At 39.6% G+C, this 14,981-nt stretch overlaps 1 protein-coding gene across 2 annotated transcripts in view; it reads right to left on the reverse strand.

The window, feature by feature from the left end:
* The window catches only part of pan3 (poly(A) specific ribonuclease subunit PAN3), a 110,114-nt gene that overhangs the window by 14,669 nt on the left and 80,464 nt on the right, over positions 1-14,981 (reverse strand). For both annotated transcript variants that reach the window (XR_011886566.1, XM_072262976.1), the window contains exons 10-14: positions 13,985-14,101; positions 12,566-12,667; positions 10,502-10,667; positions 3,624-3,711; positions 2,831-2,970 (exon numbers count right to left, since the gene is read on the reverse strand). Coding sequence is in view for 1 of the 2 variants with exons in the window: in XM_072262976.1 (XP_072119077.1) it covers positions 2,831-2,970; positions 3,624-3,711; positions 10,502-10,667; positions 12,566-12,667; positions 13,985-14,101 (613 nt within the window). In the remaining variant the exon portion in view is untranslated. The remainder of the gene's footprint in view (positions 1-2,830; positions 2,971-3,623; positions 3,712-10,501; positions 10,668-12,565; positions 12,668-13,984; positions 14,102-14,981) is intronic.

The following is a 14,981-nucleotide window of genomic DNA, read 5'->3' on the forward strand; positions in this document are numbered from 1 at the left end:
AAAGAAATGTCAATCTATTGTATCTGCCGCATTTATGGTACAATACGTGGAACACGCACGGGTAGATAAACCCCAGGGACAGATGAGATCGATCCTAGAATGTCAAGGAAAATAAGAGGGGAGATTGCTGGATCCCTGACAAAGGTGTTTGGAACTTCATTGGTCACTGGCAAGGTGCAATATTAGAGAATAACTAATACTGCTCCTGTATTTAAGGGCAGCAGGGATAATCTAGGTAATGGAGACACAAAGAACCATAGATACTGGAATCTGGAGCAAAAATGAGTTGTGCCGAGTTCCTCCAACATCTGCAAGTGGACAAGGATAGTCAATGTTTTGGGTCGAGACCATTCATCTCTGCTCCAATTCAGGTAATGAAAGGTTGGTGAGCTTTCAGTAGCTGGGAAATTATTGGCAACAGGATTAATGTATTTTTGGAAAGGCAAGGACTGCTTAGGAATATCAGCATGGTTTTAGTCCTGTCTTACTAATTTCATTAAGAGGTTTTTCTGAGGAGGTAACCAAGGAGATCAATAAAAGGTAGCATAGCAGATACTGTGCATTTTAGTAAAGCAATTGACAAGGTTATGCTGGCTCACTGAATTCAAAATTAGCTTGGTCAGAGACAAAGGTAAGTGATAGAAGTGTGTTTTTTTTCCCTGATTGGAAGTCTGCGACTAGTGGTGTACCACAGGGATCAGTGCTGGGACGCTTATATTAAATGTGAATGTAGATAGTAAAGCAGCAAGTTTCAAAAGATACAAATACTGGTGCTGTTCTGGATAGCTCAAGATTGTCCAAGGCTACAGTGAGAGATAGACCAGATGGAAAGTTGGGCAAAATACTGGCAGATGGAATTTAATCCTGACAAATGCAAGGTGATGCATTTCAAGCAGTCAAATTCAGGTAAGGAGCATATCGTAAATGGTGGAGCATTAAGGAATATTGTTGAACAGGTATAGTCCAACTCCATAGCTCCCTGAAAGTGGAAACACAGATTGATAGGATAGTGAAAAAGGCATACGGCATGCTTGACTTGACAGATGGGGGAACAAAATATAACAGTTGTGATGTTATGTTACAACCTTTGTTCCGTATGCCATTCTGGTTGCCACTGTAGGAAGGATGTGATTATGTTGAAGAGAGCTGAGGGGATTCATCAGGATGTTGCCTGGAGTAGAGTGCCTTAGTTAAGGGAGAGATGAGAAAGGCTGTGCTTGTTTGCTGCGAAGTGAAGGCGGCTGTGGGAATGACCCAATAAAAGTCATAAGAACATGAGGCACAGAGTTCAAAGTTCAAAGCAAATTTATTATCAAAGTATGTACGCATATTTCACCATATATTTTTACTGTATTTAGAGATACAGCAGACGGGCCCTTTCAGTCCACCCAGCAAATCACCCACTTTATACTAGCCTAATCACAGGACAAATTACAATGACCAACTAAATTACTAACCAGCACATCTTTGGACTGTGGAAGGAAACTAGAGGAAACCCACACGGTTCCTAGGGAAAACTCCTTACAGACAATGACAGAATTCAACTCCGAACTCCAGAATGTACTGAGCTGTAATAGAGTTGCACTAATCGCTATACTACCATGACACCTATACTACCTTGAGACTGGTTTTGTTGCATACACTCACAGTACCACAAAGAAATACAATAGAATCAATGGAAAATTACACACAAGTACCTACAAACAACCAATGTGCAAAAGGCAAGTATGCAATACCAAAAAAGAGTGAATAAATAACACCATGAACATGAGTAGCAGAATCCTTGAAAGTGAATGCATAGATTGTGGTAGATGCGGGCAAATGAAAGCACTGTAGATGAGCAGAAGGGTTGGCATGGACATGGTGGGCCTAAGAGCTTATTTCTGTTCTGACAATTCTGAAGATTCTTCCTCCTGGTCAGTATTTCATTATGTGATTCTAAAATATTTCCCACCAGTACTGAGTGCGCCTGGTTAAGAGGAGGATCTGCGTGTATTCTGAAATGACTGTTTCCATTTGCTTTTTAGGCAACATCTTTGCATTTTGTGGAATGTTAGCCATTTTCAGAGCAGAATTTTGTCAATTGGTCTTTGATGTGTTCAGTGTATTGAACCTTTATTATCCTTTTTGCAAATATCCATTTTCAATTTAATAATTTGTCGCAGATGACAAGAGTTTACAGATCCTTTTAAACTCTTGTTGAGTTTATTTTTCCTGTCAATTTAATTGTCTTTCAGTTTTCCAGCAACTTGGTAGATTTCAGGAGAATTAATGCCTGAAACTTGCTTTCATAGAAGGGTAATCACAACAGCTGATAATGCGGTGCACAAATATTCTACTCATCATTCTTTTCACAAATATGCATTTGTGCTTTGATAGGTGATGGGCAGGTGAGGCATGTAGTAGCAGAACTGCACAGAGTACAAAAGTTCTTCACAATATTCAAAATCCAGCTCTAGACAGTAGTACTGATTCTTCAAAAAATATATAATTCAGTAGATTGCCAATGTTAAACAAATCTCTTTTTAAACAAAGTCAGAAATTAATATCTTTAACTTGCAGCAAAAACAAAATTATCACCAGTTCTTTAAATTATATACAATTAATGGATCTGAAATGCAAAAGCTATTCTTGGTCCAGTTGTCAGCTTTTTTTTGCGTTTAAACTGCATGTTTCTCTTTCTTCCTGTCCATGAAATGAGAAAATGACAGCTGCATATATGCAGGAAGAAAACAAGTTGCTGGCAGAACATAAAACCGCAGCTTAGCATATCTCAAAACAGAAACTTAAGATTACTCAAATTAAGGAACAGATTTGTCAAATAACTTACAAAATTAGGTTTTTCAGGTCTGAAGAATAATTGAGTGACACCAAATCCATAGCCTTTTGTATATTCTCTCGTTGAATTCCTGCCACAGAATTGCATGCCAAGGCCAAAACCACTTTTCCCAGAGATATCAGATCAGCTTGCTGTGCAAGAGAAGAACACAAATTGCCAATTGAAAATAAATACTGGTAATTATCCACTGGTTTTATGATTATACTTTCTAAAAATCATATAAGTATTTGAAATGTACTCTGTCCAAAGTTCGTTCTAATTTAACTCATGGAAAATCTGACTAGCCAGCTGCTTCTTCCTGTATTCAGATATGCTGCTTGTTAACAAGTTCCACTTCTCACACGCACAGAAACTAATTGTAAAGAGGCTCAGATGCTTACATTACTTTTTCCCATATGGATAATATTCTCTTTCTGGATTGTTTTGTTGCACTAATTTGCAATGATGCATGCAGGCCTTACACTCAGAAGTCATTTATCTTGGAAGTAAAATCTATCTAGTGCATCATGCACGGTTATTTCATTAAAATATTCGGCAACTTTGTTGAAGTGGTGTGAGTTTACATTTATGAAAGAATGTTAATAAAATAAAATGTTCATTTTAATTCACATAGAATTGAATCTGAATGAGTATTAAAACTGGGGATAATGTACCAACAGTTCTGTATTTGGCTCAAGTGGAAGCACATGCAGCTTCTTGAATGCAATTTTTTTTTAAAAAATCACCTTTTTGACAATAACTCAGGCAATAAAATTCACAGATTCCATTCAAAATATGTGCTTACCTGATACTGAGGCATCATTCCCAGTGGATTATTTTGACTACTATCAAAAGTTAAGACATCAAAAATTCCAACACAATTTACACGCAACCTTGGGAACAAGCAAAAAAATTAGATTCAGACATTTTTTGTAGCAATTTTTTAATAATGGCTATGACCCTTTGAATCCATAACAATGACTTTGTCTTGTACCAAATGAACTTACAATTACCAACTTAAAGAATTTCAAAGTAACACAGGTCAAGACTTCATTGATGTAAAAAAGCACCGAAAAATTAACTGACATCTGCTCAACTGATAATGTATCACAGTTAGAATTTTTTTATTGTTAAAAATAAAATTGTGCAAAGATGTGTTGATACCTAGGATGTTACAACATTGCATTATTTAGTTGAGTTAGGCTTTATTTGGCTTTTGTGTTTCCTTTTAGTGCAATGACAACTCTGCCTTCAAATTTATAATATACACCCAATAAATACAATTGGAATTTGATAAATTGCATGTGGTTGCATAAGTTGAGCTTCATTCAGTGAATCAAGACAAAATCATATACAATAGCCAAAAAGATTTCAAAATAACCTGCAGAACTAATAGTTCTTATAGAACTAATAACTTAGTTAGTCCTATTTCATCATGATGTACACAATGCAGTACAGATAAAATTACTTGTAGATCAATTAACTAATTTAAGCCTTCTGGAAGAAATTTCAGCTGCAGATTGTTTGACAACAGTCTTGCATCTGAAGACAATATTCCAATATACAAATACAGTTGACTCTAGCATAGCATTCCATAAATGATAGACTACTGGAGTTGCAAAGTTCAAAGTAAACTTAAACTTATTATCGAAGTACATATGTCACCATATACTATTCTGAGATCCATTTTCTTGCTGGCATTCACAGTAAGTACAAGAGACACAACAGAATCAATGAAAGTCTGCACCCAATAGGACAGACAAAAAAAAACCAATGTGCAAAAAAACAAATTGTGCAAACAAAAGAAATAATAATGATCAATAAATATCAAAACCATGAGCTGATGAGTCCTTCAAAGTGAGTCCACAGGTCATGAGAACAGTTTAGTGATGGGGTGAGTGAAGTTATCCCCTCCGGCTCAAGAGCCTGACGGTTGAGGGGTAATAACTATTGTGAACCTGATGGTGTAGGTCCTGAAGTTCCTGTACATTCTTCCTGATGTCAGCAGTGAGAAGAGAGCATGGCCTGAGTGGTAGGGTGCCCTTGACAAAAGATGCTGCCGTCTTGCAACAGCACTCCATGTAGATGTGTTCAGTTGTGGGGAGGGCTTTACCTGTAATGGACTGGGTCATATCCACTACTTTTTGTGGGCTTTTCCATGCAAGGGCATTGGTATTTCCATACCAGGCTGTGATACAACCAGTCAATATACTGTCCACCACACATCTATAGAAATTTGTCAAAGACTTAGATGACATAGCAAATCTTCACAAACTTCTAAGAAAGTAGAGACATTCCTGTTTTCTTCATGTTGGACCCAGTAGATCCTCTGAAATGATAACACAGAGGAATTTAAGAATTGTTGATGTTCTCTACCTCTGATCTCCTGATGAGAACTAGCTCATGGAGCTCTAGTATCTCTTCCTGAAGTCAACAACAAACTACTTGGTCTTGCTGATATTGAGTGAGACATTGTCGTTGTGGCACTAATCAGCCAGATTTTCAATAACGCTCCTATATATTGAGTTGTCACCACCTTTTGTTTGGTCAATGACAGTGATGTCGTCAGCAAATTTAAATACCGTATTGGCACTGTGAATAGCCACCTAATTATAAGTGAGTAATGTAGGGGGCTACGCAAATAGTCTTGTGATGTATTTGAGCACATGGTGATTGTGAAGGAGATGTTTTTGTCAATTCAAAATGACTGCGATCTGAAAATGAGGAAGTAGACGATCCAGTTGCATAGGGAGGTATTGAGGACTAAGTTAAGGCTTATTGATTAGGTTTGAAGGGATAATAGTATTGAGTGTAATGGTATTAATGGTAATTATTGAATAGAGAGCAAGTGACATGGCATCTGCTGTTGACCTATTGTGATGGGAGGCAAACTGGAGTGGATCCAAGTTGCTTCTCAGGCAGGAGTTGATATTTCATCACCAACCTCTCAAAGCACTTCATTACAGTGGATACAAGTGCTACTGGACGATAGCCATCAAGGCAGGTTACCACATTCTCCTTTGGCATCAGTATAAATTAAGCATGCTTGAAGCAGATGGGTACCTCAGACTGTTGAAGCAAGAGGTTAAAGATATCAATGAACAACTCTACAAGTTGATCAGCACAGGTCTTCAGTACGTGGCTAGGTTCTGGGCTAAGTGCCTTCCATGGGTTCACACTCTCATGGTGGCCTCACAGACTGAAATCACATTGAGTTCATCTGGGAGCAGAACCTTACTGTATTGTTCTGTTGCTTGGTTTCACTTTGTAAGGAGGTGATAGTACTCAAGCCTTGCCACAGCTGTCAAACATCCTTCAGTAATTGAGGTTTGGTTCGGAATTGCCACTTTGCATGTGTGATAGCTTTCCAGAGATTGTACCTGGAGCTCTTGTATTTTACTTGGTTGACAGACCTGAGTGCCACTGATCCAGCCCTCAGCAGATTGCAGATCTCATGGTACATCCAGAGCTTCTGTTTGGGAAACACTGATTTTGTGGGGACACACTCATCTAGGACTGTTTTCATAAAGTCTCTAACAGCCGTGGTGTACTCTTTCAGATCCTCTGATGAGTCCTTGAACACGACCCAGTCCACCGACTTGAAGCAATCCTGTAGCCACTCCTCTGCCACCTGTGATCACCTCATTGTTGTCCTCACCTCTGGAGCCTCTAGCCCTTTAGTCTCTGCCTGTAAACAGGTAGCAGGAGGGTGGCCAAGTGATCGTATTTCCTGAAATGCAGTCTAGACACTGAACAGTAGGCATTCCTACTGCTGCCGCTGCCTGTAAGGGGTTTATACGTTCTCACCGACCGCATGGGTTTCCTCTGGGTGCTCCAGTTTCCTCCCACAGTCCAAAGACATACTGGTTGGTAGGTTAATCAGTCATTGTAAATTGTCCTGTGATTAGGCTCAGATTAGCAAAGAGCCAAGAGGGCCTATTCCACGCTGTATTTCAATAAGTAAATAAATAGCATAGTAGTGGTCGATTGTGCTGAGACCCCTGGTGCTGCAGATGATAGGTTAATGATAATTGAGCAGAGATTTCTTCAAACAAGCCTGATTGAAGTCCCTGACAATGATTTGAAATAGTCAGGGTAGACCATTTATTTTTTGCTGATGGCAGCACTCAGTACCTTGACTGCCTGCTTAATATTGACCTTTGGTAGTATGTAAACAGCAATCAGGATCACACTGAACTCTCCCGGTAAGTAGAACAGTTGACATTTAATCAAGAAATGCTCCAGGTCAGAGGAACAAGAGTGCCACAAGACCACTGCATTCGAGCATCACTAGGAGTTTATAATTAAACACAAACCCCCAAACTCTCCAAATCAGCAGTCCCACCCATTTGGTGTATCAAGAAGCCCTCGAGTCTTACCAACGCATGCAGTGTGTCTGGAGTGTGAGTTAGGTATCCAAGAAACACAAAACGAAGCAATTTTTCATTTCCCTCCCATTGAGCAATCTTGCCTTTAGGTGTTCAGTCTTGTTCTCCAGCGACTATACATTTACTAACAAATTTTACAACCCACCATTTCAGTCTGGCTTGGAGTCCACTGCTCCTCACTCTCTTTTGGCCAAGGCAATGTACCTTTGTCCAGTTAAAATAGCAATACTTGCACACCTGAGAGTTAAGACAACTGAGTCCTTCAGAAAAATGTGAAATCGCCAATTCCTTAAATTGGTTCAAAAGTACATTACTTAAAAGAAAATTACAGGCTACAGATTGCAGTAGGAGTAGCTCAGAAAAAGTATACTTAGAAGTTTTGTAAACTGCCCGTAACATGTTGCTGTGTTTCACCAGCATCATCTTGCCTGTCAGTTTTGCAAGTCATATTATTTGCCAAGGGAAATCTCGCATGCAATTGTGGTTGTTGTGTACATCCCACCCTCTGCCAACCCGACGTCAGCGTGTTAACATCATTTACACCGTCATAGCCAGATTACAAACCCAGCACCCGAGTGCCCTCATTACCATCTCGGGTGACTTCAACCATGTTACCATGGCTAGAACACTGCCCAACTTCACGCAGTATGTGAGCTGTACAACCAGAGGGGAGAGGACTCTGGATTTGATGTACGCTAATGTTAAGGATGCAGACAGCTCCTCTCCCCTCCCCCCACTGGGAAGGTCAGATCACAACTTGGTGCATCTAAAACCCTGCTACGTGCCTCTGGTGAAGAGTAAACCTGCAACCTCGAGGACAGTGAGGAAATGGTCGGAGGCTTATGAGGCGCTCCAGAGTTGTTTTGAGGTGACAGACTGGCAGGCACTCTGTGAGCCACATGGAAAGAATATTGATGGGCTCACAGAATGCATCACTGATTACATTAACTTCTGTGTGGACTGCAGTGTTCCGACAAGAACTGTCCTTCGTTATTCAAATAACAAGCCATGGGTGACAAAGGACATAACGCTAAAAAGAGGATGTTTATAGATGGAAATAGGGAGGAGCTGAGGGCAATACAGAGGACCTGAAAGCCAGGATCAGGGAGGCTAAAGACAGGTACAGGAGGAAGCTTGAGTGGAAACTCCAGCAGAACAACATGAGAGAGGTCTGGAGGGGGATGAGGACCATCACTGGGTTTCGGCAAACTAGCAACAGAGGAGCTGAAGGCAGGGTGGACAGAGCCAACGAACTTAACCTGTTCTTTAACAGATTTGACATTGTGACCCCTGCCCATCCCCCACGTGAGCTATCTGTTGTCGGCCCCCAACCAACACACATTCCACTCTCCCCTCCTACCCCTCCTCACAGTTTCTCATGACTATACCCCTCCCCCACGGTGGGCTTCACGGCTGAACAGGTGAGAAGACAGCTGAAACGTCTCAACCCAAGCAAGGCTGCAGGACCTGATGGTGTCAGTACCAGGGTGCTCAAAGCCTGTGCCCCTCAGCTATGTGGAGTACTTCGCCATGTATTCAACATGACCCTGAGGCTCTGGAGGGTTCCTGTATTGTGGAAGATGTCCTGCCTCATCTCTGTGCCGAAGACGCCGCGCCCCAGTGGCCTCAATGACTACAGACCGGTGGCATTGACCTCCCACATCATGAAGACCCTGGACAGACTTGTTCTGCAGCTGTTCCGGCCTATGGTCAGGCCACACTTAGATCCCTTCCAGTTCGCCCACCAGCCCCGACTAGGAGTTGAGGATGCCATCGTCTACCTGCTGAACCGTGTCTACGCCCACCTGGACAAGCCAGCGAGCACTGTGAGGGTCATGTTTTTTGACTTCTCCAGTGCGTTCAACACCATCCGCCCTGCTCTGCTGCGGGAGAAGCTGACAGCGATGCAGGTGGATGCTTTCCTGGTATCATGGATTCTTGATTACCTGACTGGCAGACCACAGTACGTGTGCTTGCAACACTGTGTGTCCGACAGAGTGATCAGCAGCACTGGGGCTCCACAGAGGACTGTCTTGTCTCCCTTTCTCTTCACCATTTACATCTTGGACTTCAACTACTGCACAGAGTCTTGTCATCTTCAGAAGTTTTCGGATGACTCTGCCATAGTTGGATGCATCAGCAAGGGAGATGAGGTTGAGTACAGGGCTATGGTAGGAAACTTTGTCACATGGTGTGAGCAGAATTATCTGCAGCTTAATGTGAAAAAGATTAAGGAGCTGGTGGTAGACCTGAGGAGAGCTAAGGTACCGGTGACCCCACGTTTCCATCCAGGGGGTCAGTGTGGACATGGTGGAGGATTACAAATACCTGGGAATACGAATTGACAATAAACTGGACTGGTCTAAGAACATGGAGGCTGCCTACAAGAAGGGTCAGAGCCGTCTCTATTTCCTGAGGAGACTGAGGTCCTTTAACATCTGCCAGACAATGCGGAGGATGTTCTACGAGTCTGTGGTGGCCAGTGCTATCACGTTTGCTGTTGTGTGCTGGGGCAGCAGGCTGAGGGTAGCTGACACCAACAGAATCAACAAACTCATTCGTAAGGCCAGTGATATTGTGGGGATGGAACTGGACTCCCTGACAGTGGTGACTGAAAAGAGGATGCTGTCTAAGTTGCATGCCACCTTGGTCAAGGTTTCCCATCCACTACATAATGTACTGGGTGGGCACAGGAGTACATTCAGCCAGAGACTCATTCCTCCGAGATGCAGCACAGAGCGTCATAGGAAGTCATTCCTGCCTGTGGCCATCAAACTTTACAACTCCTCCCTTGGAGGGTCAGACACCCTGAGCGGATAGGCTGGTCCTGGACTTATTTCATAATTTACTGGCATAATTTACATATTACTATTTAACTATTTATGGTTCTATTATTATTTATGGTGCAACTGTAACGAAAACCAATTTCCCCCGGGATCAATAAAGTATGACTATGAATGATACTTGAAAGCAAGATATTACCTTCTCAAGTAAAAGGTTCTTTACCATGCCAATTTATATTCAAAATTACTTAAAATACATGCAATTTGCCATTACCAGACTTCTATATTCAGTACCTTGACATGTTAAAATTGGTTGCTTGGTAGTCAAAGTTGCCATATGGAAACACTTCAAAAGATACTTCATGATTTGAAAATCACTTTAGGACATTGTGAAAGATGCTTTATAAACAGAGGAGTTTTTCATACCAATCTTTGTTGAATAATGTAGCAAACACTGAAAAAATATTCAAATTCTCAAACAAAATAAATAGGCTCTTAGTTAACATTTATACCTGGTTTTACCAGTTATAAGAATCTTGGTTGGATCCATCACACGACAGGCTAGTCCTGCAGTATGAATGGTCCGCAGTGCTGAGCTCAACTGGACAATGTAGGCCCAGATAAGTGACTCTGGTAATAATCCTGCATGTTGGCGAGGGAGAGGTCCATCATGCTGACCTAGGAAAAAACAGTGACAACATTTTATATTGTAATTATTTAGTAGGGTGCCAACAAACAAAGTGAAGACACACCAGAACACCATTTTAAAAAGTATCAGACTGGCTTCCAGTCTGTACATGCAGTTAAAAAGTAGCAAAATCGTGCAAACATTGAAAAAAGCTGGAGCAAAAAAATTGAAAAGCTTTGTTCATATTGAAAGTTAATTTCACTTATCTTTCACCTTCATTTCATTTTTACTCCGATTTCCTTATACATTGCTCCACATCACAAAACCTGTTTTGTTATTTCCAATGCTTTCTAGAATGATGCAAGGTCACTCATCTGAAATGTTACGATTTTCCACAGATGCAGAGTATTTTCAACATTTTTTTTTTAATTGTTGTGAATTGACAAACAGCACGTCTTCTCAGAATCTTAAAGTCTGGGTGACCAACATAGCGGTTTTCCCCAACAGTCAAAAATGAACAATTAATAACATACGAGTTTAACAAATGAACTCTCCTCCCACATACCCAACCAAATTGAATGCATTTTCTTTTCTGGTAGGCAGCTTCATCATTTTTGTACAGATTTTAAACACTGGCTTCTTGTAACCACTAAATGTAATACATAAATGCTAACTTTTTTTATTTCTGTCCATAATAATCTTATCGTATCTTATGGCCAGCTTGCTCTTCAATGTAGCTGGCTTCTTTCATTCTACCTGTAGGTTAACACCAGTTCAACAACTGCTAGTCTCACCAATTGCTGAATTCTAGCACGCCAGTATGAAGCATATCAGCGGTATTTAATGTTTATTCTGAAAAATAATTCATTCTAGCAGCTTCACCCACAAACAAAACGCAAAACGCAGGTAAAATTGCACTGGCCAAAGAATCCACCTACTAATCGTGAAAACAACAAACTTTGTTAATTAAAAGAACATTGATTAAAAGAACAATACAATCAGTATTGCATGCATTTTTATTTTATTATGTAGTAGACTAAATTTGTGTTGGATGTGACGGATGAAGAGGAAGCATATGCTACATTTTAAGAAGTGGCAAAGGCAGCACAATGTTTGTTCTAAATGAGACTTAAATGAATGACATTACAAAACCATTACATTGAGCATGTTAAAGTGGGAGATGATTCTTGAACCACATTCCTTACAAATAAAATCCACAGATTGGTACAGCAGATGGGCTGGTAAGATAAACCTATTGACTACCCACAGCTCAAAAGAAGACTCAAGGAACATGTGACTTAACCACATTACCACAAGTCCTAATTCTGAACTGTCAACCACACTTTGATTCCACAGAGCAACAAGTGACATGGAAATTAACTTGCAGATTTAATTTCTTGCTTACAATTTTGTTTGCTTACACTTTCCTCAAATAATTAGCAGTGCACAACGATGGAAGGTTTCTCGTTCAAGGAACACACCTGGACTTATGTCACTGTAACAGAATCAGCATCTTGCAAACATTTTCAGTAATCTTAAAGACACATTTACAATCTAATAGGATTGTAAACATGTTCTTTTTCTAAATTCTGAGTTTTTAAAAAGTATTAATATGAAACATGCTAAAACATCCTCTTTATTCTTGTTGTTACTAAAATGTGGGAACTCGTTATTAAATTTAAGAATTTATGAATTATACTCGCTAAAGGGTTATTTTATGCCCACTTACCCAACCTTCCAGAAAGCATAACTAGTTTGGGATAGCATACTACAATTTTTTCCATCAACCATCAAGTAGCTTACAATCACAGTAAATTTTCACTGTTTCAATTGGTAGCTTTGTGCTCATCTTTGACAGAAGACTGTTGACAGCTTTTAACACTTAAGATTTAATAGAACAATCTATAGGTTTTATTTTTTTTTAAATTTAGTGTACGTTCCTACTTACCCCATTTTCTTTTTGTGAAATAGGCATCAGCGCTAGGGTCATTGAAGTGCCTGTTCATCATAGTCTCTGCTCCAGCATGGAAATCATATGCAAATACAAGTGCTGTAGGAAAAATGAATAATGTCTATATAGGAAAATTATAATTCAATAATACTTCTATGAGGAAAATATATGTAAGTTTCAAAAGCATGCTTTTCATAAAATCAATTCTGACCTACAGTAGATACTGCAACAAATAAATGAGGTTGAAACCACTTTGGCAACAAAACAAAATACATATTTACATTATGTTCAACAGTTCCCCAAAATGTCTCAATTAGGACAAGTAAGAGGATGCTGAGGAGCTTTAGGCAAATATTGATGGGATAAGTGAATGGATGAGGATATAGAGAATATAATGTGGGCAATAATGTGAAATCATCTACATTGCCTAAAAAAAACAAAATACATTTTTATAAATGGTTAGATAAGAAAATGTGGAGCTCAGAGAGACCTGGGCTGTCATTTAAACAAAGACAATTATTTATAGGCTTTACAATTTTATTTACAGTTGGCATAAAATTTCCTTGGCTAGATCCTAAGATCACAGACTCTCAAAGTAAAAGGTTGGCTATTTACCACTGAGATATGAAGAAATTTCTTCATCCAGAGGTAATCTAATCTTTAGAATACTCTACCCAACAGCAATGTGGAACTCTAATCTGTCAGCATATTAAAAACAGATCAATACATTTTGTCCATTATTGAAATCAAGGGATACAAGTTGACAAATCCACAAAATCCTAGAGATAATGCTCTCACAGTGATCATTTATTTTGTATACAAATATTGAAGGATATTTATTACTAAGATTAAAGCTCTAAGTATTATCGTCTATGAAAAAAGCAAAACATAGCTCAAAAAAAGTTATGAGAATTTCTCTCCATTATTTACTCTTCTTTTTCCTAATTGACTGTTGGTGTTAACTTAAATTACTGACACACTTACGTCAGTAGTGAACTTAAATAACAGGTTGGTGCAGAGTCAAATTCATGTAAAAACAATGAAAGTAAAAGTGACAAAAAAAACTGTTGCCTATCTGATTCTACAGAGGTTGCCACTCCCATAAATTCATGTTAAAAAATATTTGGCCATCAGAATATTTAGAGGGAATTACACATAATTGTTCAATCAATGCCACCTAGATTGAAATGGTGCATAAACATTACTTAGACCAAAATGTGCTTAGAGGTTCTGTTGTAAGTTATCACCACATTGTCAAAGGTAGATATGAAAGTTTACTAAAAACAGACATGTTAATTCAGTTATTTTGAGAATGTGACTTAGGAGGAAAAAAAACATTACAGTTCTTTCAAATCCGATTTTAAAAATTGAGAAAATTCATCCTTTAGATAGATTGAAATATTCTTAATTACTCACAGTGTTCTCCAAATGCTTTGGTAGTGAATACCTCTCTCAGTGTTACTGTGTTTGAATGCTGTATCTTCTTCCACATGTCTACTAGGACCATACACTTTGTGTTAATAAGACGAAAACCTGAAGATTAATCAAAGCACCAAATTAAAACCATAACACGAGGAAATCTGCAGATGCTGGAAATTCAAGCAACACACAAAAAATGCTAGTGGAACGCAGCAGACCAGGCAGCATCTATAGGAAGAGGTACAGTCGACGTTTCGGGCCGAGTCCCTTCGTCAGGAATTAAAATCATTCCTTTTTAATGTTAGCACCTTGACCACTATTTTTGTTCAAAGATTCAAAAATATATTATCAAAGTACATATGCAGTGTACAACCCTGAGATTCGTCTTCCCACAGACAGCCACGAAACAAAGAAAACCGTGTAACCCAGCCAAAGAAAAACAACAAATCCCCAATGTGCAAAAAAAAAAGAACAAATTGCACAAATGGCAAAAAAAAGCGAAAAGCACTGAATATAAACATCAAACCACAAAGTAATTGAAACAGTCTAGGAATGTTCAGCTTAGTTCACTTCAATTTAGCAGTGTCACTGGTTGACTGCAGCTGCTGAGCCAGTCAGCCCCGATCAGAATCACAAAATAGCAATAAAGGAGTAACCAGAAACACATAACATGAACTACAGAGTCCAATTCACGAACAACGGTGATTAATCCTCGCCCAAGATCCAAGACTCCGACATCATCAAGGGAGAGTGAGCGAGATTGGTCACATGCAGACACCTTCCTCCAACAACAGCGAGCGTGAGGCAGAAAGAGATCAAATACAAGCAGAGCCGCTCGCCTTTTGCTCTCATCAATTTCAGTCTTCCACAAAGCTTTAATCAGCAAGAAATGGATTTGATCAGGCGCTTGTGTCTGTCTTCAGGCTTCTTGGCCTCCAGGGCGCAAACTTCACTCAAAACCCCAGAGACAGCAAAACTCCAGACCATTCAACTG

Source organism: Mobula birostris, chromosome 7 (genome assembly GCF_030028105.1).
Source record: "Mobula birostris isolate sMobBir1 chromosome 7, sMobBir1.hap1, whole genome shotgun sequence".
Classification (NCBI taxonomy): domain Eukaryota; kingdom Metazoa; phylum Chordata; class Chondrichthyes; order Myliobatiformes; family Myliobatidae; genus Mobula; species Mobula birostris.